The 27,017-nt window shown below is 41.9% G+C and overlaps 1 protein-coding gene across 12 annotated transcripts in view; it reads left to right on the top strand.

Annotated features, from left to right (window-relative positions):
• The window catches only part of LOC139448410 (diacylglycerol kinase delta-like), a 176,421-nt gene that overhangs the window by 80,759 nt on the left and 68,645 nt on the right, over positions 1-27,017 (top strand). For 7 of the 12 annotated variants that reach the window (XM_071229954.1, XM_071229953.1, XM_071229950.1 and 4 more), the window contains 2 exons: positions 23,877-23,981; positions 24,060-24,086. In XM_071229954.1, the coding sequence (XP_071086055.1) occupies positions 23,877-23,981; positions 24,060-24,086 (132 nt within the window). Of the gene's footprint in view, positions 1-10,273; positions 10,312-20,140; positions 20,262-23,876; positions 23,982-24,059; positions 24,087-27,017 lie in introns of those variants that run through there. The other 5 variants (XM_071229964.1, XM_071229952.1, XM_071229951.1 and 2 more) reach the window with 3 other exon arrangements.

The following is a 27,017-nucleotide window of genomic DNA, read 5'->3' as shown; positions in this document are numbered from 1 at the left end:
AATTTGGAAAACCTGATTCTGTTATGAAGGCAAGTTTAAATTGTAACGTGTGATATTTCCATTGAGACTAATTTGATTGCAGTAGACTTATTTTCTATGAGGACTCAAAACAGTTCTTTGGTAAGATGATGGTTAAACTATGTTTATTTTTAGCGGTGAAATGTATTTTAAGAAAATTCTAAAATTTGTTGGATAAAAGATATTTTGATTAATTGATAAATAACCAGCAAAAGAAACAAAATGTGTCAACTGATAATATATGGTGCACGTAACCAGACAATTGTTCCGCAAGTTGTACAATCTTGTACATCATGTTTGATGCTAGGTGTTGTGATAACCTACTTTACTGATCCGCTAAACCCCAAAACATGAATTGTTTCTTGGCCCCACTGAGACTACTATTCACGGATTCGCATCTAACAGAGGGTGGTTTTGTTCTCATGTAAATGATGCATAATAAAATATATGTAACTTGCGTGTCACATCTCTCAAAAATGCCAGAAGGAAAATAGGAGAAAAAAAATCACATTATTCTGACCCTTTATGATAAATACAGTGGGGTTTTTCTTCCTTTTATGACCCCTGACGAAGAAAAAAACCCTGTCAACCAACTTTTGAGAAAAGAGGAAATCAAAGAAAAATATATAAACTTTTAAGGAAAGGCCAATCAGGACAAAGAACTTTGTTTAATGTTGTCATGATTCTAATATGCATTTTATTAAAGAAACATTTTTAGAAGATTATTTTGACTAATGAATGATATTCTAGGGAGTGTACTATATGATTGCATTACTGGATGAAATTAGGTTGATGCATGTCATAACCAGATGTGTCTGTGATGATTGATGGCAGTGTACAATGTGTGATGAATTACTGCAGGTCATATATACATTACCAGTGTGAAGTTGTACGCATGACTAAGTTTTCTCCTCCGCCATTTACATTGATCAACATATCAGTTTGTTATATGACTCACAATACGTCCAATATCTATTTCTAATGGAGCCTTGATCACTCTTGCTGATTCGTTCTCTATTAAGAGATTTAAAAAATATTTTTTTTATATCATATTTTTATGGATAAGGACAAATTTGAAAATGTTGAGGAAACGTGACAAGACCAGAGGAAAAGTAACTTTTTAAAACCTGTTTGTGTTTTTATCAAAATAAAATATGAATAGTTTTACAAATAAATGAATGAAGGTTTAGACGTTTCTTCTATGAAGCTATTACTGGTTCATTACTTGTTTCTTCTGATGTATCCGCCCAAAAGTAGCCTCAAGTTTCTCCTTTTTAAATAGGTAGATGGCAGTTTCAGTATGAAATACTTTGAACTGAAGCATTCAACAACAAACAGACAAACCCTTGTGAGGATGGCATATGCCATGATGTATAATTCTTTTTTTGTTGTTGTTGTTTAATGCCTCAAAATGACAATTAGGGTTTCTGGGGATTGATCTAGGTTTTCTAAGTGCCCTTGGCAGGCAAGTTATGGAAATAAATTGTTATGGGACTTAAAAACGAGTATTTATTGTCCTAAATTCAGAGGTATTTTTACCTTGCATGTTGACACTGCATTAAATGAAATAATGTTAAACCAAGCATGAAATGATGTTGATCTTTACTGTTATCTGTGAGATACACGTGACTTCTACTACAAAGACAACATTATTATTGTATAAAGATTACTGTACAAGCAAGTGTGTTAGATTGGAAATTGGCCCAGATGACACAACGATGGTATCTTGAGTCAGGCTGTATGTTCAGTTACATATTTGATAACAAGACGTATATGCGCACACCGCAGCACTCTCAACCAGACTCACATCTAACTGTCATTCCCTTAGCAACCTACCTCCCCCTACGTCACATCACTTACCAGTTATATGTTACCCTGGCGACATCGAATGCGATCACTCGCTGGGCGCCGCCATCTTGAAAGGAGTCTCACTCTCGCGAGATCTCGTTATATTTATGAAATAAGTTTTAACTGTATCATACTGATTTTATGAATCCTTGTATTTCCGGAGCATGAGCGAGGGTAATACGCAATTTCTTACACTAGTTTATTATTTCTTTAACCTTTGACCTTCTTGGTCTCACAAGTCCATGTTTTTCGAATGTGAAAAAAGGGTTCAGCTATGACGTTGTTTCTAGTGTGACGTCATTCCGACCCTACGTTACAATAAAATTTGAATTATGTCGCAATGCCATCCAGTTTACGTAAACAATCCCTGGTGTGCAAAGAGATATTTGCACTGTGCCAATATGATATTTATGAACAGGGTTATCTCTAACCTTATGGGTAATAAATATAACTATTACATCATGAAGTGGGAATACACAAGGTAGGATAAGGCCAGTTTCTGGACCTGGGATCTGGGATAAGAGTTAGCAATACGTTTAGAATGGGATATGCCACTTGTCAGCTATGATCATATGAATGAGAATGACTTTGGTCATGATTGTATGTTTGGGAAGTATGACAACACTAAATGGCATAGGTAAGGATAAAATGGGTAAAAAAGGTTGATTTTTAGACGTTTTCGTGATGAATTTTCTTATGTTAAAACATTAACAAGTCATTGACTCAAGCTTACTGTTATCATGTTCAGAAAAACATTACACATGGTAAAATATTCATCTTGGGTCATGGACTTGGTCAAACTTAGATTTTCATTTCATTTACTTTTCCGCTCATGTTAGACATAGGTGTGTATTTGACCAACTTGCAATTGTAAGAAAGAAAAAAGGCTGTCAGCTAAATGAACATGTGTGATAATTTCTGTAACCAATAATTCAAGTTTTCTGCAATTTAAAAATTTGACATTTCCATTAGACCAAAAATAACTTTTATCCTATATCTCTCTTTTTATTTCCAATTTGGACGTTTTTGCTGACATTTGCTGCAGATTTGGAACCAAATATTGGCTTAGAGCAGGTCTCTTGATCAATCCCTGGTTTCATAGGAGCTCCTCTGTGCAATACATGAATGGAAGTTTTGTAAGGTAATGCCTATTGTCAGATGAATGTGTGAAAAGTTGACGAGGTGGTAATTGATACCCCACAACTTGTGACATGGGTTGTGATGATTTTATCATTGTTCGACAATTTGGTTGCTGCTTGCCTGGTCGCAGGTAGCTTTTATTATGTCTATAAACAGAACATGTTTTCATTGAATAGTGATTGTGTAGCAATTTACTGTTGAAATAGGCTGTTTACATCCATCAGAGCACTACTCCAGACTATTTTGATGTCTTCTTTCACCTGGTACACAGATGAAACAACCTTTACCTTGCACACTTGACCTTGCACACTTGACCTTGCATGGTTGACCTTGTAACTTGACCTTGCACACTTGGCCCGAGTCAATGTACGGAGATGAGCCTTTGAAATGTCTGAAAGGAAAGTATTCAATACTGTAAATCTTGAAATTAATACGACTGCTGACCCCTAGCCAAAAATGCGACTCAATATCAATGCGACTACCCCCATCCCATCCCCAGTGGAATGATACATATCCTATCTTAATCCAATCAAACAGCAAATGATACAGCTTATTAGCTGTTTACTCTGCTGACTGGCATTAAGAAAGTTCAAAGGCAATAAAATAAGTGAACCAACAACAGTTCACTGATTGGATTTGTCAATGATGCCTAGTTTGACACGAGTGGGTAGAACTCTTGACCCCAGCAGTGATAACTCACCGGATGCCCATTGTGTAATTCCTATTCTTTAAATGACATTGTTATATACTTATTACAACTGCTGCTCAATAAACTGTGTTTGTGTATACATTCAAGTTGGTATTTCCGCTATCCAAAGTGTGCAGTGAGGTCGTCTTATTGTTGATACATGTAGTCATTTTGGAGACATAAATGTGAAGTTTCATAAATGCGAACAAAGACCACTTGCATTTTTTGCATTTAATTTACGCTCGCGTTAATTTCAAGATTTACAGTATGTTGCAAGTATTTTGGAAAAAGTTCTAATGTTTGGGCTGGGGGTGGTGGTGGTGGGTGGGGGTTGGTAGGTGCACACCCTCCTTTCTTTCAGACACCATATCATTTAGGGGATGGACGTACACCTTATCCCAGCGGCACAAGAGAACAAGAACACATAGTAGCTTGTAGGTCGGTCCCCCTGATTTCAGAAGCCTGGATCCTTCTCTGTCTGTAGAAAACAGGATATTTGAGTTTTGAGACAGCCTTTCCATGTCATGCATAATGCATAAGAAAGTAGCATGACACTCTGGAAGGCTACACACACAGTTCATTCAGGTTGCCTCATAATCAGTAAGTGCTGAATAATGGAATAATGTTTGACTATTGATGAAGTTTCTGTGAATGATAAATGGCAATGTCATTGTGTGAATTGTTGAATGAATGTCTTTTTCATAATGATTGAGATTAATCAAATGGTTGGACCCTGTAAAGGCTGTAAGAGATAGGAACCTGCTCTTGGTTGCTGGTTTAGAGGTATAGTAGGCTGGTATATGTAGTGGTAGAGGTATAGTAAGCTGGTATATGTAGTGGTTTTAGTAGGCTGGTATATGTAGTGGTAGAGGTATAGTAGGCTGGTATATGTAGTGGTTTTAGTAGGCTGGCATATGCCGTGGTAGAGGTATAGTAGGCTGGTATGTGGTAGAGGTATACTAGGCTGGTATATGTAGAGGTATAGTAGGCTCATATATGTAGTGGTAGAGGTATACTAGGCTGGTATATGTAGAGGTATAGTGGGCTGGTATATGTAGTGGGGTTTAGAGGTATAGTGGGCTGGTATATGTAGTGGGGTTTAGAGGTATAGTAGGCTGGTATATGTAGAGGTATAGTAGGCTGGTATATGTAGTGGTAGAGGTATACTAAGCTGGTATATGTAGAGGTATAGTAGGCTCATATATGTAGTGGTAGAGGTATACTAGGCTGGTATATGTAGAGGTATAGTGGGCTGGTATATGTAGTGGGGTTTAGAGGTATAGTAGGCTGGTATATGTAGTGGGGTTTAGAGGTATAGTGGGCTGGTATATGTAGAGGTATAGTAGGCTGGTATATGTAGAGGTATAGTAGGCTCGTATATGTAGTGGGGTTTAGAGGTATAGTGGGCTGGTATATGTAGTGGGGTTTAGAGGTATAGTGGGCTGGTATATGTAGTGGGGTTTAGAGGTATAGTGGGCTGGTATATGTAGTGGGGTTTAGAGGTATAGTAGGCTGGTATATGTAGTGGTAGAGGTATACTAGGCTGGTATATGTAGAGGTATAGTAGGCTGGTATATGTAGTGGTAGAGGTATACTAGGCTGGTATATGTAGTGGGGTTTAGAGGTATAGTGGGCTGGTATATGTAGAGGTATAGTGGGCTGGTATATGTAGTGGTAGAGGTATAGTGGGCTGGTATATGTAGAGGTATACTAGGCTGGTATATGTAGTGGGGTTTAGAGGTATAGTGGGCTGGTATATGTAGAGGTATAGTGGGCTGGTATATGTAGTGGTAGAGGTATAGTGGGCTGGTATATGTAGAGGTATACTAGGCTGGTATATGTAGTGGGGTTTAGAGGTATAGTGGGCTGGTATATATATGGAAGGTTTTAGAGGTATCACAGGCCGGAAAGTCGAGAGGGTTTTTAGAAATATAGTAGGCTGGTGTGTCACTCACTCGCTTACTCCCTTACTTTGTCTTTATTCGTAGAAGATGTCTATGGAATTAGGAATCTTCCTACCCAGTCTATTACCTAAACGGCTGGAACACAGGTGATTGACAGAGCGGTTTGTGTTTATCAGATCGGGCAGCTTAACTAAATTAGGTTGTCCCCACAGAATGTGCGTAGGGGTAAGCTTGGGTTTGTAACAATCTCCTTGTAATTACTGTTTGATAACTTATTCAGTAGTCTTTCCAGATTTGAGCGTGACAGTGAACGTTCTCTTGTGGACCACAGTTTAACAGGTGTTGTAGGCATGAATAGCCTGTCAATGAGTGATGAGACCCAGTTTGTGACGGATACAAATGCTATTCATGGAGACAAGCATGTTCATATCAGCTCTATGTTTGGTATCTACGGTCAGAATTTGCTCGCCAGTATGCTCCGGCTTGTCATCTGAGCTTGACCGCCACCGTGGTCTAGAGGTAGAGTGTTCGCCCGGAGAGCGGAAGGTCCGGGGTTCGATTCCCCGCCACATCATACCAAAAGACTTTAAAAGATGGTACTTGTTGTTACCCTGTCTGGCGCTCTGCATTAAGGGGCTAAAACAAGGACTGGTAGGCTAGGAGTCAGTATACTGTGTCTGAGTGGGGTATTCATGTTAAACTGCGGCAAGGTATCTCAGTGAGCTAGCACTATAAATCAGCATCAGCATCAGCATCAGCACAACTTGAACAGTCGTTCAGGGAATCCTTCAGCTATATGTTGTAAATCAGTAAATCAGATTATGAAGACATTAAAAAGGGCACTAACTATCCTTTAACTAATTTTGCATCAGCGATAGAAGTTGGCACTAATCCTTTAGTCCTTAACTGCCCAGTCGTTAAGGTATTATAAGGACTTGTAGAAATTAGCCATTTTTAAGGGGTTTGCAATATGTTAGCCTTATGAGGACTATGGACTGAAACTGTAGTTTCTATTGCTGCGTATATTGCTGACACGTGAAGTAGCGGAGGCTGTGTTCTTTGACCATGTGATGTCATCAATGAAATGTCGCTGCACGTTAGCAATTGAGGGAAATGTGTAAATTTGCATGTTTTTATCCATTTGCTGACATACTTGCACACAAGTTGGGAACTGTGTTTTTTTTCTGATAGATAAATGTTTATGTATATACTGTCCAGGTGACATCTGAAGACAAAATGAATTGAGTAAACTGGGGTCTTGATAGAGATGATTTGAAGTTCATCTTTGAAGTACATCTTAATGCTGTAATAACATAGCGTTAACATTTCATGCCCTCGATTTGTAGGTTTCGTTTCTGTAACTACGTGGCCTTAATCTGCAATAAACCAACATGGCGACATACAGGCTATAACAAAAACCAACCTCTACACTTCCATTAGCTACAAAGTGTCCACAAAATAATCCTTATGGGGTGGGGGATGGGGGTGTGGGGGTGGGGTGTGTGGATTATTTATTTGGATTGGGAAATGCTGTGATGGAGGAGGTGCAAAGATGATTATCAGGTTTTAGGGTTATAATTAGTATTATTAGTATAGTGGTAGATGATTATCAGGTGTTAGGGTTATAATTAGTATTGTTAGTATAGTGGTAGATGATTATCAGGTGTTAGGGTTATAATTAGTATCATTAGTATAGTGGTAGATGATTATCAGGTGTTAGGGTTATAATTAGTATTGTTAGTATAGTGGTAGATGATTATCAGGTGTTAGGGTTATAATTAGTATTGTTAGTATAGTGGTAGATGATTATCAGGTGTTAGGGTTATAATTAGTATTGTTAGTATAGTGGTAGATGATTATCAGGTGTTAGGGTTATAACTAGTATTGTTAGTATAGTGGTAGATGATTATCAGGTGTTAGGGTTATAATTAGTATTATTAGTATAGTGGTAGAAGTGGGTGTGTGTCTAGCTGTCTGTATGTGTGTGTGTGCATGCGTGTGTACATGTGTGTGTGTACGTGTGTATGTACGTGTGTCTGTATGTGTGTCTGTCTCACTCTGTGTGTGTGCGTTGTGTGCATGCATGCATGCGAGTGTGTGTGTGTGTTTGTGTGTATATGCATGTGTGTCAGTATGTGCATGTGTGTGTGGGAAAGCGGGGCGTGGGCTTGGCTCTTTGAGGTTTAGTGATACAAAGTCTGAAGCCAGGTACCGCCTACATTTGACATCTTTAGCATTCAGCTCATCACAAGGACACTTTGCCCTTCATCCACAATTTCAAAATCTTCAAACCATATTTAGAATCTTGTCTACTGATTATTAATGTGTTATGTAATAATGCAATAATTTCAGGCGTCAGTTTCCTTTTTGGCGCCACAAATGGTTCTAATCTAACTTGATGTAACTTGGAACTGCAGTGAATATTGACAACTCATGCTTGGTGTGTGTGTGTGTATATATATTTAAATATAACACACATATAAATCTATATACTCAGTATTTGTATACAATCTCAAGTAGTTGTTTTGTCTGCTGATCTCACTGACCACTGGCTATGAAATTGGTGAAGACACTTTCAGCACTGGATACATGCCGTGAACTGTACTGGTCCGATGCTGATATGACTTCAGAGGGAAGGGAAGATGCGGTAGCTGGTGATTTAATTGGCCTTCACTGTTATAGCACTGTTGACATTTTAAAGCAAGGTAGGGTTTCAGATGCTGGCAAGTGACAAAGAAAATGTTGAAAATGAGTTGCCATGGCAACTGTTTTGAATTACAAAGATATTAAAAGCTTGTTGGGTATTTGTCAAGTGAGATGGAAAGGTATCCTCTGTTGAAGCAAGCAGCCATATTTTGGCGGTTCATTGTCAGGTAGGGTTGGCATGTCGTAATTCCGGGCGAAACTTGTGAAAGAAGTTTGGAATTGATTAGTTTTCTTTGCAAATTGTATTCGGTCGGAGCATTGACTGTCGGAATAGAAAAAAACCCATGCCATGACAGATAGCATCATGTTGAATAGTTCATTTATCTAAACTTTGAGCGTTTATATTACTGTGGACTTTGAATGTGGAATTTTTGTGAATTGATTTGTCTGTTTGTTGTTTAACGCCGCACTCAGCAATATTCCAGCTATATGACAGCAGTCTGTAAATAATTGAGTCTGGAAAAGACAATTTAGTGATTGATATCATGAGCATTGATCCACGCAATTGGGATCGATGACATGCATCAAGCAAGTCAGCGAGTCTGACCACTCGATCCCAACACAAGCATTGTTGCCATTTACGGCAAGCATAGGTTGCTGAAGACCTATTCTGAACCTGATCTTCACAGATCTTTGAAATATAACATCTGTCACTTGTAACAGTCTGAATCAAATAGAATCCAGACTCCAAATATACTGTATGTGTTTGTTGTAGACTCTCATTTCACTGGTTTTAGACCCATGAACATCTGGGGTAGAACAGGTCTTCAGCAATCCATGCTTGCTGTAAAAGGCGACTAAGGGGATCGGAAGGTCAGGCTCGCTGACTTGGTTGATGCAAGCATTGATCCCAATTGCGTGGATCAATGTTCATGATGTCAATCACTGGATTGTCTGGTCCAGACTCGACTATTTACAGACCGCCGTCATATAGCTTGATTACTGCTGAGTGGCGTTGAACAATAAACAAACAAACAAACAAACAAACAAACACATATAGATGAGCTTCAGCTGGTATTTCTCACTGGAAGCTTCAAACAAGGGTGTAAATCACAGAATAAGATTTATAGGCTTTATAAGGTACATTATTCTACATATGTGAAAACTGGGTTGGAATAGGTCTTCAGCAACTCAAGCTTGTCATTAGAAGCGACTTATGGAATCTGGTGCTCAGGCACGCTGACTTTGTTGATGCATGCCATTGTATCCCAATTGCATAGATTGATGCTCATGATATCTATCACTGGATTGTCTGGTCCAGAATCGATTATTAATTAATTACAGACCGCCATCATATAACTGGAATATTGCTGAGTGTGGCGTTGGACAACAAACAAACAAAACATTATTCTAGATTGTGTTCCTTTGTCAAACTAAACATTTCTGTGGTTGCGATTATTGCACAACCAACTAAAGCATGCAGTTATGCTACAGAAGAATCATGAAAATGCTCCAAAATTTAGTATAATTTTCAATTTAAGATTTGTGTTGTATATGGTTTTACCCTCTTCACTATTCATGTATCTTTAATGGAACATTAACATTAAATTAATTTCATAAGACTATGTTTGACTTTGTCATTCCTGATGCGTATTATTTGTACATAGAGGAGAATGGTTAACCTTTTCAATTTCAGTAGGGATGAAACAACAGTTATATCTGGGCAAGTTAAGGAATGTCCCCCACCACACCAAGACAGTATAAACAAGCTGTTGTTAGTGTAATATTAACTGGTATTACCGGCCACGCTGGCAGGCATCGTATTGCTGCGCTAATAAATTCGGATTGTATCAAACCTGTCATAGTCTAATCTTCCTGTTCTGGTGACGTGAAATCCAGTGCAAATCTCGTGCACTCAAGAAAGGATGCTCTGGACCCATTGTCAGGTATTGATTAGAAACCGTGTGGCTGGAAGCTCACCATTCTGAGACAAGTCTGTCCGTCAGCGCTGGGATGCAATGGTAATGGCTGGGTACCAATTTAGCAAGACTTGAACCTGTCGTAAAGGTATGTGTAATTTGATTGGTTCAAATGGGATCTTTGGAAGTGGTTTTGTCACCTTGGTTAAATGTGTTGTTTTGTTGTTTTGGCGCTGCAACAACGGTTGTTACTATTCTCATACCAGGGTTTGGTGACATCTAATTTACTGTGGTTCCTGGGCAGGGTTTAGTGTAGACTGATTGGGAGGGATGGTTTGGTGTATTCAATGTTATTAGTTCTGTTGATAGTGAGAATTGATTTTTTGGAAGGGATTATTTCAGAAGTTTATTTTAGAATATGTGTGCTTCAATTGAAAAATATCCTTTGATGAAATTGGAAGAAAATGGAGAAAAATGAAAAATTGGAGTTCTGTAAGTTTATATTTTTTATGCAGCTTTCTGTATTATGTGATGTACTTTGTGCAATCAGCGTTGGAATCTAGTAGAGGATAGTTCGAAGCAAATCTATGCTATCATTCCTTAGATCCTTTGTTCAGAGGATTGACTGTCTCCGTGGCTTAGTAGTAGAGCGTCCGCCCGGAGAGCAGGAGGCCCAGGGTTCGATTCCTGGCTGTATCATACCAAAAGATGTTAAAAGATGGTACTTGTTGTTACCCTGCTGGGCGCTCAGCATGGAGGGGCTAAAGCAAGAACTGGTCAACTGTGTCTGAGTGGGGTATTTTTGTTAAACTGCATCATGGTATCTTTGAGGGCTAGCACTATAAATCAGCATTAGTCCGGACAAGTACAAGCAGTGTACGTTGCTAATAAGTGCAATAATCTTGGACGCAACGTTAAACCCTATTTCACGCACCTGTTCAGAAGATCATCACTGGAGTGGACTCTTTCATGAAATACAGATAGCAATGATTGAAGTCACCCGATGATGCATGATAATGTCTGAGATGTTACAGCTGTATCATGGTTGACTTGCTCTTCTCCCCGACCAACGGACCCCCGAGTGGGGGCATGGGTGGGCCACTCATCCAGGAAATCCCAGAAACATGAGCAATCCTGATTACCCCAAGATGTGACTGGAACTCTGTTCACAGTGACGGTGGGGTGGTTGGGTAGCCTAGTAGTTAAAGCATTAGCTCGTCACGCCAAAGACCCGGGTTTGATTCCCGACATGGGTACAACGTGTGAAACCCGTTTCTGGTGTCACCCACCGTGATATTACTTGAATATTGCTAAAAGCGACGGAAAACCATACTCACTCACTCACTCACAGTGGCAGTAAACCTCACGCACTCTTGATGAACTGGTATCTTGTACAAGATGGGTATTAGTGTTATCAAAGACAATCTTTAATGAAATTGATAATATGATGGAAATAATGTTCAAAGCACTGTCAGTCCAACTCACTCACTCATACTGGCCGCAGCTCCACTGTTGGTGAATGGCATCACTCCATGTAGTCAGTGAGACCCTGGCTTCAAGAAGTGACCCCACCCCCTTTCTGATCAGACGAGGGACCCTGCATTGTAGAACATTAACCGCTGCTAAACAAGGGACCAGTTGGATGTTTCACTCTTCCCGGTATGATCAGATATTGACATTTTCATTATTTTCACAAGCTAATGAAAATTGGTAGTTGATTCAGCGTGGTGTTTGAACAGTCAGGTCATCTTGTGTCAGTAGATTGATGCTAGACACTAATGTGAGTTTGTTCAGTCAACGCTAATGTGAGTGTGTTTAGAGGGACAGTGTTATGAGTTCGTTTAGAGGACACTGTCATGAGTTTTGTGTAGAGGGACACCGTCCTGAGTTTGTGTAGAGTAACTCTATCGTGAGTTTGTGTAGAGTAACACTATCGTGAGTTTGTCTTGAGGGACACTATCCTGAGTTTGTCTGGAGGGACACTGTCCTGAGTTTGTCTGGAGGGACACTGTCCTGAGTTTGTGTAGAGGGACACTGTCCTGAGTTTGTCTTGAGGGACACTGTCCTGAGTTTGTCTTGAGGGACACTGTCCTGAGTTTGTCTTGAGGGACACTGTCCTGAGTTTGTCTTGAGGGACCCTGTCCTGAGTTTGTCTTGAGGGGCACTGTCCTGAGTTTGTCTTGAGGGACACATGTACACTGACCGATACACTGACCACTGAAAGCCGAGGCAACCAGGAAGGGTCATATATTAATTAACCTTTCAGGTGAAGGCTCCGTCAGCCATATTCTCCAGTAATGACTTGACAGCTTGATGTTCACATTGAAATAGCTTGCTAATGACATGTCCATAATTTGAACAGGTCACAAAGGCATGGTAGATTGTGTCCTTTTCTCTTGCTCTTTACTGGATAGAACATTAAGTGTTCTGTGGACCCTCATTAGTCCAAAGCCCATTAGTCTGGAAACCCCAGCTTCGGGTTGATTATTATTTGAGAACATCGATATATGATTAAAGACATAGAGATTTTTATGTCAAGTGTGTCTCCGTATTGTTGATCTCATATATTAGAAATATGAATTTTGTTGTACAAGTCATTGACAATTTCTTTATCATATAATGTCATTCTTAGAAAAATTGAAGTTCAAGTATTTTGATTCATTAAGGTACTTTAAGAAACCATATAGGTGTACAATGCTTGAGTGAATAGCTCCATTCATATAAGTGATGCCAAATTGTTTCACAGTCATGCTTGTTTATAAGCACTCCCACGTAGAGAAACTTCTGTCTTAAGTTCTTGGGGATGTTATGCAATAAGCTCGTCCAACGAGTAGGCGGCTCATCTATGTATGGGCTTAATATTGAAATTAGTTCCTGCTGAGTGACCTCATTTGCCTATATATCTGATTGTGATACCAAGTTTTTTTAATTGGTTTAATTTTTTTTGTAAAAATCAATTTGTTGAAAAATGTGTACCTTTAGTAGTTTACTTGTCGATTACGTGTACTTTTCTTGTAAGGGCAGTCAGGTAGCCCAGTGGTTAAAGCGTTCGCTTGTCACACCGAAGACCCAGGTTAGATTCTCGACATGGGTACAATGTGTGAAGCCCATTTCTGGTGTCCCCTGCTGTGATATTGCTGGAATATTGCTAAAAGCGGCGCAAGACCATACTCACTCACTCACTTCCTTTCTTGTATGTCATCATGACATTCTGTCTGGAAGTAGGTTGTAGGGAGTTCATAATTATTCCCCGCAACTCATTTTGCTGTTTTTTCAACAAGATGGACTCAGCCCTCAGTGCCTCTCTCTGTCCATTCATGCCAGAGTTTGTTTTCATAGTTTGGGATTTTTGAAAAACTTAGGTTTCGAGTTTCCATGGCAACAATTTTGACTTCGACTTTAACAAAAAAAATGGTGGTAGTCCTTGTTTTCAGAGCAGATGTTGATAAACATTTGACAAGCAATCAATATAATTACAAGTATTTACCATTGCAGGGAATTGTGATGACTTGGTTCTGTTGTTATATGTTATATTAAAAAATATTCGGTAGTTTCAGATTTCTATCAGGTAGCTGTTGAACAAGAATGTGAAAATCTGTGAACAGTATTCCGACATGCTACTAAATATAGCAATGATGTCGCTTGCAATGCCGGAGAGTGATATGAATTTGAAACAAAAGAATTGAAAAACTTCACTGGGTTTGCTTGGGCCAGTACTGACAAATAAATATAATTACTGAAGATTTCAGAAGCTGTAGTATCAGTGAAGACTAAGTTGGTTTCCTTATTCTTACAATGTGATGTTTCAGTGCAGGTGCTGTTACCTGTCTCCAGCAAGTGCTGGCATCTGTACTGAACTGTTGCATTGAAGGAATAAAGACCATGAAATCCACGTCAACTCTGTCTTCATTGTGGTTCATGTCGGATCATGTTAGACTTACATGGGCAGTAATATTTGGGTACATCAAATCAATCACGCCACATGATTGTGGCTGAAAGTTTGAAAATGAAACATCCACAGTTTCAATATTCTGATATTTTTGTCTCATGTGTTGTGCTTTTAGAGAGTTCATGACGACCAGCATGCATTGGGTGTGTTTTAGAAAGATCATGTTGACCTGCTTGTGTTGGTTGTTTCAGAAAGGTCATGTTGACCTGCTTGTGTTGGGTGTTTCAGAAAGGACATGTTGACCTCCTTGTGTTGGATGTTTCAGAAAGGTCATGTTGACTTGCTTGTGTTGGGTGTTTCAGAAAGGTCATGTTGACCTGCTTGTGTTGGGTGTTTCAGAAAGGACATGTTGACCTCCTTGTGTTGGGTGTTTCAGAAAGGTCATGTTGACTTGCTTGTGTTGGGTGTTTCAGAAAGGACATGTTGACCTCCTTGTGTAGGATGTTTCAGAAAGGTCATGTTGACCTGCTTGTGTTTGTGTGAGAGGGTTACTTAAGGTTGTTCAGGTGAGGGTTGTGATGGACATTTTATTATTATAAATGGGCAGGTTGTATATAGTTATATACCAGGAAATTCTGTCCTACCGTCGACATTTTTTGTGTGCGACCAATTACTTGAAAACTACTATATACTGTATATTGCTTCTATTCTATTCCCCCTCTCTCCCCCCACTCTGTCAGAACCTTAAAGATCAATGCTATTTTTTATAGTCCGTCTATAAAGCAAATCAGAAATAAGCACATCAAGTGCAAACACAATCCCTACAATTTTTTTTGGAATCTACCTGTGATTTGGTTAAAAATTACCCAATTATATAACTTTTAGGAATTTTTATACAATGATTCGGAAAAATTGTATCTGGAACTATCATTTTATCAGGAATAACATATTCCAATATCATACTATTTCAGTTGAGGTTTTACTACATATATAAAAATCAATTAATAACTATAAGCATAGCGCTGTGGTACAGCTGATACTAGTGATAGCTATTCCTGGATATTTTTTTGTATGGAACAATTTGACCCATCACCGTCAATACCCCCTCGTTCACAATCATGAAATCTTTATTTTGACATAATTATAATAGTCAAACAACAACAATTATGACTTTTGATGAGTCAAAGTATGGTATTTATGATATATATATATATATCCATATATATCCATTTTCTGTCCACTAACGTTTGTTTCAAAGCATCCGTAAATATCAGTAATCTGGCCGTGGTTGCTGTAAATAACGGTGAGTTGTGTGATCTACTGATCACTTCACACATGATTTGCCAAAATTAATGTAAACAATATTGAATGAAATTTTGAATACAATTAATAAGATAGATAAAATAGATTACAAACATAAGTCCAGATATACAATGAACACTATTTATAGCCAGATTAATGATCAGTTTGCATTCTTCCGTACGGATCTGTTCACATGGAATTTCCGGAGGTACGTGCGCACGGTAATGTCTTTGTGTTGGGGGAAAAAAACATAAAGACTCTCCCACACTGTATTGGGAGGCCCCCCTTGAAAGCCCCCTAATTCTAGGTATGACAAACTTGCCTTCACACTGTGATACATGGTAGATCTTTTTCAGATTTTGGGAATGCTTTCTATACCAATCAATAGGAGAGGTGCAGTGCAATGTTTGATTTCGATAAGTTGGGTTTCTAAGAATGTATTGCTCTTTAAATGTTTTGAACTTAGAAATATGTTGGAAGTGGAGGTGGACTTTTTGCCTTGTTGACAACATCTGTTGAAGTACAGCATTGCCAGTCTGTATCTACACAACAGTGTGGCCAGCATGGAGCGGGCAGCTGAGGTGACGAAGTAACCCATCCTCTTTGTTAGCTTCACGAGACACTCCAAACTTACTTCTAATTTCTGGATTTGATCAATGAGTGTTCTCTACTTAGACATGAATCATTTATCCAAATATAACACCAAGTGCATATTTTAAAAAAAACATCCATCGTCTTTGGGGAATATTTTTAAGAATATCTGACAAAAATGAGAGAAATGAAGCCTATAGGACCACACATGGAGAATACGATCATTGATTTGGGAAGATAAGCTCATGAGTAGGAAAAGAAAGGACATCTCACATGAAAATCTCTCCCTGCGGACTTGAAGAAGACAAAATGGGGATGTCGCAGTCTTTGTCACTTGATGTCCATCATCCAACCGGCTTGTATCAGGGAAATTAGCCAGCATATGGGGCCAGCAAGCCGGCGACTCCTCCCAGCGTCATTCTGGCCAAGCCAAATGAAGCTGATATAAGCTTGATGTAATTAGCTCTACAGAGTGTGGATTGGTGCGGGATATTTTTACATTAAAATTATAATTTTTTTGTGCGGAATTATTTTTTTTACTAGAATAACTCTGCATTTTCATCTAAGAGGTGTCAGTTTTGTGTCTTGAGTTCAAAATAGGATTAGGGGATGTTTTATTTTCTGTTTCAAAATTGATCAGTTTTCTTTGTTCTGAGAATCATTTGATACCAGCTACTGTACTGGTGCTTTAAGATGAGCTCCACCATCTTGCGCTTGCTGGATACCTGAAACAAGCGAGTTGAGTCAGTTCCACTTACAAGATACCCAAGACAAGTTTAGTTGAGTCAGTTCCACTTGCTGGGTAACCGAGACCAGCTTAGTTGAGTCAGTTCCACTTGCTAGGTACCCGAGACCAGCTTAGTTGAGTCAGTTCCACTTGCTAGGTACCCGAGACCAGCTTAGTTGAGTCAGTTCCACTTGCTGGGTACCCGAGACAAGCTTAGTTGAGACAGTTCCACTTGCTGGGTACCTGAGACAAGCTTAGTTGAGTCAGTTCCACTTGCTAGGTACCCGAGACCAGCTTAGTTGAGACAGTTCCACTTGCTGGCTACCCGAGACAAGCTTAGTTGAGACAGTTCCACTTGCTGGGTACCCGAGACCAGCTTAGTTGAGACAGTTCCACTTGCTAGGTAACCGAGACAAGCTTAGTTGAGACAGTTCCACTTGCTGGGTAACCGAGACAAGCTTAGTTGAGACAGTTCCACTTGCTGGGTAACCGAGACCAGCTTAGTTGAGACAGTTCCACTTGCTGGGTACCCGAGACCAGCTTAGTTGAGACAGTTCCACTTGCTGGGTAACCGAGACAAGCTTAGTTGAGTCAGTTCCACTTGCTGGGTAACCGAGACAAGCTTAGTTGAGTCAGTTCCACTTGCTGGGTACCCGAGACCAGCTTAGTTGAGACAGTTCCACTTGCTAGGTAACCGAGACAAGCTTAGTTGAGACAGTTCCACTTGCTGGGTAACCGAGACAAGCTTAGTTGAGACAGTTCCACTTGCTGGGTAACCGAGACAAGCTTAGTTGAGTCAGTTCCACTTGCTGGGTACCCAAGACAAGCTTAGTTGAGTCAGTTCCACTTGCTGGGTACCCAAGACAAGCTTAGTTGAGTCAGTTCCTCTTGCTGGCTACCCAAGACAAGCTTAGTTGAGTCAGTTCCACTTGCTGGGTACCCGAGACCAGCTTAGTTGAGACAGTTCCACTTGCTGGGTAACCGAGACAAGCTTAGTTGAGACAGTTCCACTTGCTGGGTAACCGAGACAAGCTTAGTTGAGTCAGTTCCACTTGCTGGGTAACCGAGACAAGCTTAGTTGAGTCAGTTCCACTTGCTGGGTACCCGAGACAAGCTTAGTTGAGTCAGTTCCACTAACCAGATACCTTGGGTAGTTGAGAAAATTTCACTTTATAAGTATCTTGGGACAAGAGTAGTTGGGGAAATTTCATTATACAAATATCCTGGGACGAGGGTAGTTGGGGAAATTTCACTATACAAATATCCTGGGACAAGGGTAGTTGGGGAAATTTCACTCTACAAGTATCCTGGGACGAGGGTAGTTGGAGAAATTTCACTATACAAATATCCTGGGACGAGGGTAGTTGGGGAAATTTCACTATACAAATATCCTGGGACAAGGGTAGTTGGGGAAATTTCACTATACAAATATCCTGGGACGAGGGTAGTTGGGGAAATTTCACTATACAAATATCCTGGGACGAGGGTAGTTGGAGAAATTTCACTATACAAATATCCTGGGACAAGGGTAGTTGGGGAAATTTCACTATACAAATATCCTGGGACGAGGGTAGTTGGGGAAATTTCACTATACAAATATCTTGGGACAAGGGTAGGTGGGGGAAATTTCACTATACAAGCATCTTGGGACAAGGGTAGTTGGGGAAATTTCACTATACAAGTATCTTGGGACAAGAGTAGTTGGGCAGATTTCACTATTCAGGTATTTTGGGACAAGGGTAGGTAGGGGAAATTTCACTATACAAATATCCTGGGACAAGGGTAGTTGGGAAAATTTCACTATACAAGTATCCTTGGACAAGGGTAGTTGGGAAAATTTCACTATACAAATATCCTGGGACAAAGGGTAGTTGGGGAAATGTCACTATATGTTGTATGTATCCTGGGACAAAGGTAGTTTGGACAATTTCTTTACAGTTAAATACTTATCATCAAGGATCACATCAGAACAGATGTTATTCTGCAGATCCTATTGTTACAAGGAGGAAATGTTTCAGAGTCATTGTTTGTTGTCTTGTAAATCACTGTCAGTGGAATGTTTTGATGGAAGAACGTTTTAATTTCAACACCCACCTATATAATATTGCATCTTTATCAGAGGCATGTAGAATTTTAAAGAAAGGTGATTCCATAGAAATATATACAGAATAACATTTTTACACGTTGATTTTAATCTCAAATTGATAATTCTATATATTTGACTACTTTCATGATCTCACCATACCATGGGTCAAAGCAGCGCACACATTTAGCGGTGTCATCAATGTTCAGGATGTGATTCATTATGATATCTACGCATGGAATACAGCAGTTAGAGAATGTCAGTTTCTCCATGGTGTTGTATGTACATGTCAATTTCACCATGGTGTTGTATGTACAAAACATGTCAATTTCACCATGGTGTTGTATGTACATAACTTGTCAATTTCACCATGGTGTTGTATGTACATAACATGTCAATTTCACCATGGTGTTGTATGTACATAACATGTCAATTTCACCATGGTGTTGTATGTACATAACTTGTCAATTTCACCATGGTGTTGTATGTACATAACATGTCAATTTCACCATGGTGTTGTATGTTCATAACTTGTCAATTTCACCATGGTGTTGTATGTACATAACTTGTCAATTTCACCATGGTGTTGTATGTACATAACATGTCAATTTCACCATGGTGTTGTATGTACATAACTTGTCAATTTCACCATGGTGTTGTATGTACATAACATGTCAATTTCACCATGGTGTTGTATGTACATAACTTGTCAATTTCACCATGGTGTTGTATGTTCATAACATGTCAATTTCACCATGGTGTTGTATGTTCATAACTTGTCAATTTCACCATGGTGTTGTATGTACATAACTTGTCAATTTCACCATGGTGTTGTATGTACATAACTTGTCAATTTCACCATGGTGTTGTATGTACATAACATGTCAATTTCACCATGGTGTTGTATGTACATAACTTGTCAATTTCACCATGGTGTTGTATGTTCATAACATGTCAATTTCACCATGGCGTGATATGGACAAGAAACATGAAGATCATTATCTGGCAGATCAGCTCGCAGAAAAAATGTCATCACACTCGGTTCCAACCCTCAGATCTAGTTCTTGAAGGTGCAGATTATTAACCAGATCTTATTTGAAGCCTTTGAAGGTATGCACAATCCCGCCACCATGCTGTCCGTCACAGGCTCACAGTTTGCTATGGGATTAGCCCCAAGGGTTTGCTTAGCAGTTTCAGGCTAGGTACCGTGAGCAATTACAGATCTGTACCCACTGGGAAAATAAAGCTTTGATCCTTGCAGTAGTGGCATCGGCGCTTGTGGACATACTCGTTATTGTGGCTGCACGTGACATCGTCAACGGAGTTATTAGATGATGATGGTGACCACAAATTGAGCGTGGATTTTCTGCCTGGGACGATGGTGGTTGAGGCTGGTTCACAGTTGTAGTGAGTGTGTTTACTCTGTGATGGTGTCGAGGACGGGTCTTGTGTTCGTGGAGGGAACAGGATGGGCTATACACATGTGTGGACCAGGCGTCTCTGAAGGTTTGTTTTGGTCATTCTTGGTGTCAGTTTGTACAAGAAGGTGGTATTATGACCTTAAATGGTCTGATTTGTTTTGGGTGATTGTCTGCCTCTGTATCGGAAGATGATGTCTGATGACGCTACATGTATTTGATGTCACTTTGTATTTTATTATATCAACTTGTGTCTGACAATGCCACTTGTATCTGACAATGGCACATGTGTCTGACAATGCCACTTGTATCTGACAATGCCACATGTGTCTGATAATGCCACTTGTATCTGACAATGCCACATGTGTCTGACAATGCCACTTGTGTCTGACAATGCCACATGTTTCTGATAATGCCACATGTATCTGACAATGCCACTTGTGTCTGACAATGCCACTTTGTATGTGGATACTCCCATCATTATCATGTAGGAATATTGATTTTGTCCCTCTATGGGTAATGAAACAATGCACTCACTCCCTCAACATATACTCAGCCACTTTGTAAATACTGCCTTTTGAAGAGTGATACAGAATTAAAACATGAATTAATGCACGTGTGGGTGTACCATGTAGCATATTGTCAAGTGTTAATGGGCATCGATGCAGCAGTGAATCCAGACAGTGCTGGAATATCGGAACTAAATCAGTTTTTAAGACTTATCAGATACATCCGGACCTGTTTAGCGGAGTTGTCCTGTTGGTTGTAAGTTTGAATCCCAGAAAGGCCTTGATCTGGAACCTTGGTCTGCCGGCACCAGTCTTGCCAAAATCTTTGAGTCTACGAGGCCGAAGCTGTCTGCTCTCTTGATCTCATTTTCCGTAGATGTAAGTGTTAATGTAAAGACTTGTATGAGCAATGCGTACTAGAACAATAGAACTCGTACTACAGTGATCCCTCGATATACCGCTGTCATCGGGGTCCAAGAAACTGTATGTGGAGGGTACGTTGCGTTTGAAGTTTTTGGTATTTTTGTCCAAGTAGTTGTGATGAAGATTTTTTATTGAAGATTGTTTTATAGAGACCCACCTCAGACGTAATTCAAAGTATTTTTGACAATTATTAATATATTTTTAGTCAAGAGTGTATAAAAAAGTAGTTATTATTTTGATATTTTAAAAAAAATCCCATCCCGTAAGTTGATAAGCAGCTTTTATGTCATGATAGGTAGATTTTATAATCAATGTTGAACAAATAAAAGTATATTGATGGATGTTTTTTTCATTAGAAGAATGTTTTGGATGGCAATATGTACCTAAGTTTCCTATGCTGTCACCTTTGAAAAGATAGTTTCATCAAGAAGTAAGCGTGGACATGAAACAACATGGTGTTGCCAGAAGTAATGATGTCAACACACTTTGGCTGGGTTAGGGCTGGGATGAGTCCGACATTTCTACCCGGTAACCAAACCCCCTATCACAAGACCCCACCAGGTACCCGCTGCAGGTCTCAAGAGATGCATAGGTATAAAATGTTTGATTGGGAATTGTTTGACCGAAGGCCTGGCAAAATGTCTTTTGATATAAAACGATCTCATCATGCATATACTGAAGTTGACTGTATTCAAACATATGAAAGATCAGAAAGAAATGCTAAAATTAGTGACTTCTAGTGTAACCATGGAGTTTAAGATAATGTTTGTCATAAAACAATATATCACATGACTAACCAGGAATCTGGGTAGACCTGTTTGGTAGTACAGTTCAACACCCGGGACCTACTCTGCACCCGAGTACCTGAGTTATCTGTCCTAGCCCCAATAGGGGATCAGCTCCATGGCTGCAGACTCACTGGCCAGTTGGCGCTACTGCTAGAGTTGCTGGACTTCGAGTTATCTGTCCCAGCCCCAATAGGGGATCAGCTCCATGGCTGCAGACTCACTGGCCAGTTGGCGCTACTGCTAGAGTTGCTGGACTTCGAGTTATCCCTCCCAGCCCCATTAGGGGATCAGCTCCATGGCTGCAGGCTCACTGGCCAGTTGGCGCTACTGCTAGAGTTGCTGGACTTCGAGTTATCTGTCCCAGCCCCAATAGGGGATCAGCTCCATGTCTCCAGACTCACTGGCCAGTTGGCGCTACTGCTAGAGTTGCCTGACTTCGAGTTATCTGTCCCAGCCCCAATAGGGGATCAGCTCCATGGCTGCAGACTCACTGGCCAGTTGGCGCTACTGCTAGAGTTGCTGGACTTCGAGTTATCTGTCCCAGCCCCAATAGGGGATCAGCTCCATGGCTCCAGACTCACTGGCCAGTTGGCGCTACTGCTAGAGTTGCTGGACTTCGAGTTATCTGTCCCAGCCCCAATAGGGGATCAGCTCCATGGCTGCAGACTCACTGGCCAGTTGGCGCTACTGCCAGAGTTGCTGGACTTCCATCTAGAAGGCAGTATGAAGACATGTTCATGTCCAGTCATGGGATTCAGTTGAATGTACTGCTTAACTGTGTTCTTCACAATGCTGAGTTTGTTACAGTCAGGGTAATTACAGAAACAAAGGCTTGTCACCGAAGGGGTTAATTGGCTTGTTGTGTCCCCATCCAGGGGCCATATAAAAATACTTAATTGAATTTTGTGTGAAATGTTTTTATGATGTTAAAGGTAAAGAAATTGATAGCTTTTGTAGGTTTGGTTTTGTAAAATGAAACTTAAGAGTAAAAAATAGTTTTTGAAGATAAATGCTCTGAATTTTAATCGCAAAAACTGTAATTCAATACATAATTGGGGACATGGTCAGTTGATAAATTAGCAGTGTTTTATAATGTTCATGTCAGGGCCCTTTGTTTTACTTATGTACTGGGATTGATTAGCAGACTCTTGGAGTGCCATCAGTGGCAGTATATAAATATTTTATTAGGCGCTGAACTTTGACATTAGTCCGATTATTTCAGCATTATTGATTCAAGTCCCTCGTGGGGGAATGTCTATAAAAGCTTACAGGTCGTCCTTAGAACTAAAGCTGGTGTAAGACCTGAGTTGTAGAGAGGTCTGGACTAGACCATGTTTGGATGCCATCGGGGGCAGTCCAGAGGTAGGAACTTTGGCAACGCACTTGATGAAATGTATTAGGGCTTCATGGCCTTTTTTTGGTGTTTTTCGTGGGAATGGAACATTGTTTTTATTGATGTTGCTCTTTTGTAGAATCCTGAGTATTAAGATGAGGTGTTCTTTAACCTGATTTTTGTGATGGTTTATTGATTTTATGTGACCTTTTGACTAATTGTGATTTTTGTGGTATTGGGTTGTTGGTGTGGGTTATTGATTAAGTTTGTTTCAGCTGACATTTTTTGTTAAACTCCTCTCTTAGCAATATTTCATGTGTGATGGTGTTCTGGAAATAGTTGAGTCTGGGCCAGACAATTCAGTGATTGTTTCAGTGAGCCACAATGAATGCCGCGAGGCTCCGATGACATGAAATTTACTTAGTCACGGTGCCTGACACTCAATCCATTTGGTCGCCTCTTACAACCAACGATTGATGATGATATTTCAAGAAAGAAAAGATTATTTTAGGGGATTTTTTTTTGTCATCTAAAACATGAGAAATCATGATGGAAGACTTCAAAGCTTTTTTATGGCTGTAGATCCATTTTCAGGAACAAGAAAATTGAAAAATGTAAGAATTCTTTATGACGTTCTATCTTTGTTTCAGGTTATAACCCCCTTCAGAAACCTCATCTTGTGCAGTGATTCTCGCAGGGACATGGAGGAGTGGATTAGTGCTTTAAAAATGGCTGCCAACAAAGAATATTACGAGGTGAGTGCAAAACTGCGATTTCGAAAACATGCTCTTAAAGTGTTTGAGCGTTTGCTAAAAGGTATTTGTTTGTTGAAGATGGAGGTCAACAGATGTCTTTTTGAGGTAGGTAAAACAGTCAAGCTGGTGGGTAGTGGAATGCTTAGACGTTTAGATGCCACTGTGAGAATCAAGACTAGTTTTGTTATGGACCTTTAGTTGTCTTTAGTTGGCGTTTAGATGCAATGGCAAGTGGTGGTATTGATGGCAACTACTGCAGTTTTATCGGATCAGGGCTTACCCTTGGTCTGAGTGTTTGGCTATGCAGAGTTGTTTCCCTTAGGTCAAGGATCCATTAGTTTTGTATTTGAGTCCCAGAATGTTTCATTGTAGTCCTTGGTCTGTGAGCACTGTCCATGTGATGCTCAGTTTCATCCAACTGTAATGGGGCCCAGGTTGCTAAGTCGTTTGAGGTGTTGCAAGTTGTGTCCCTTAGGAATTCTATGATCCTAAGATTGTGGATTCTGTCAGGTTGCCCCAGTGGCGTGGGTGTGATCGTGCCCCAGTAGCGTGGGTGTCAGGCTGCCCCAGTGGCGTGGGTGTGATGGTGCCCCAGTGGTGTGGGTGTCAGGTTGCCCTAGTGGTGTGGGTGTCAGGTTGCCCCAGTAGCACGGGTGTCAGGTTGCCCCAGTAGCGTGGGTGTCAGGTTGCCCCAGTAGCGTGGGTGTCAGGTTGCCCCAGTAGCGTGGGTGTCAGGTTGCCCCAGTAGCACGGGTGTCAGGTTGCCCCAGTAGCGTGGGTGTCATGGTGCCCCAGTAGAGCGGGTGTCATGGTGCCCTAGTGGTGTGAGTGTCATGGTGCCCCAGTGGTGTGAGTGTCATGGTGCCCTAGTGGTGTGAGTGTCATGGTGCCCCAGTAGAGTGGGTGTCATGGTGCCCTAGTAGAGTGGGTGTCATGGTGCCCCATTAGAGTGGGTGTCATGGTGCCCTAGTAGAGTGGGTGTCGTGGTGCCCTAGTAGAGTGGGTGTCGTGGTGCCCCAGTGGTGTGGGTGTCGTGGTGCCCCAATGGTGTGGGTGTTATGGTGCCCCAGTGGTGTGGGTGTCATGGTGCCCCAGTAGAGTGGGTGTCGTGGTGCCCCAATGGTGTGGGTGTTATGGTGCCCCAGTGGTGTGAGTGTCATGGTGCCCCAGTAGAGTGGGTGTCGTGGTGCCCCAATGGTGTGGGTGTTATGGTGCCCCAGTGGTGTGGGTGTCATGGTGCCCCAGTAGAGTGGGTGTCGTGGTGCCCCAATGGTGTGGGTGTTATGGTGCCCCAGTGGTGTGAGTGTCATGGTGCCCCAGTGAGGTGGGTGTCATGGTGCCCTAGTAGAGTGAGTGTCATGGTGCCCCAGTAGAGTGGGTGTCATGGTGCCCCAGTGGTGTGGGTGTCATGGTGCCCCAGTGGTGTGGGTGTCATGGTGCCCCAGTGGTGTGGGTGTCATGGTGCCCCAGTAGAGTGGGTGTCATGGTGCCCCAGTAGAGTGGGTGTCATGGTGCCCCAATGGTGTGGGTGTCATGGTGCCCCAGTGGTGTGGGTGTCATGGTGCCCCAGTGGTGTGGGTGTCATGGTGCCCCAGTGGTGTGGGTGTCATGGTGCCCCAGTGGTGTGGGTGTCGTGGTGCCCCAGTGGTGTGGGTGTCATGGTGCCCCAGTGGTGTGGGTGTCATGGTGCCCCAGTAGAGTGGGTGTCGTGGTGCCCCAATGGTGTGGGTGTTATGGTGCCCCAGTGGTGTGGGTGTCATGGTGCCCCAGTGGTGTGGGTGTCATGGTGCCCCAGTGGTGTGGGTGTCATGGTGCCCCAGTGGTGTGGGTGTCATGGTGCCCCAGTGGTGTGGGTGTCATGGTGCCCCAGTAGAGTGGGTGTCATGGTGCCCCAGTAGAGTGGGTGTCATGGTGCCCCAATGGTGTGGGTGTCATGGTGCCCCAGTGGTGTGGGTGTCATGGTGCCCCAGTAGAGTGGGTGTCATGGTGCCCCATTAGAGTGGGTGTCATGGTGCCCCAGTGGTGTGAGTGTGATGGTGCCCCAGTGGTGTGGGTGTCATGGTGCCCCAGTGGTGTGGGTGTCATGGTGCCCTAGTAGAGTGGGTGTCATGGTGCCCCATTAGAGTGGGTGTCATGGTGCCCTAGTAGAGTGGGTGTAATGGTGCCCCAGTGGTGTGGGTGTCATGGTGCCCTAGTAGAGTGAGTGTCATGGTGCCCCAGTAGAGTGGGTGTCATGGTGCCCCAGTGGTGTGGATGTCATGGTGCCCCAGTAGAGTGGGTGTCATGGTGCCCTAGTGGTGTGAGTGTCATGGTGCCCCAGTGGTGTGGGTGTCATGGTGCCCTAGTAGAGTGGGTGTCATGGTGCCCCAGTAGAGTGGGTGTCATGGTGCCCCAGTAGTGTGGGTGTCATGGTGCCCCAGTAGAGTGGGTGTCATGGTGCCCTAGTAGAGTGGGTGTCATGGTGCCCCATTAGAGTGGGTGTCATGGTGCCCTAGTAGAGTGAGTGTCATGGTGCCCCAGTAGAGTGGGTGTCATGGTGCCCCAGTGGTGTGGGTGTCATGGTGCCCCAGTGGTGTGGGTGTCATGGTGCCCCAGTGGTGTGGGTGTCATGGTGCCCCGGAAGAGTGGGTGTCATGGTGCCCCAGTAGAGTGGGTGTCATGGTGCCCCAATGGTGTGGGTGTCATGGTGCCCCAGTGGTGTGGGTGTCATGGTGCCCCATTAGAGTGGGTGTCATGGTGCCCCAGTGGTGTGGGTGTCATGGTGCCCCAGTGGTGTGGGTGTCATGGTGCTCCATTAGAGTGGGTGTCATGGTGCCCCAGTGGTGTGGGTGTCATGGTGCCCCAGTGGTGTGGGTGTCATGGTGCCCCATTAGAGTGGGTGTAATGGTGCCCCAGTGGTGTGGGTGTCATGGTGCCCCAGTGGTGTGGGTGTCATGGTGCCCCAGTGGTGTGGGTGTCATGGTGCCCCAGTAGAGTGGGTGTCATGGTGCCCCAGTGGTGTGGGTGTCATGGTGCCCCAGTGGTGTGGGTGTCATG

Source organism: Haliotis cracherodii, unplaced genomic scaffold, assembly GCF_022045235.1.
Source record: "Haliotis cracherodii isolate W230 unplaced genomic scaffold, xgHalCrac1.p SCAF_7, whole genome shotgun sequence".
NCBI lineage: Eukaryota > Metazoa > Mollusca > Gastropoda > Lepetellida > Haliotidae > Haliotis > Haliotis cracherodii.
Note: the sequence above shows the minus strand (reverse complement) of the source record. Positions and strands in the feature narration are given on the sequence as shown.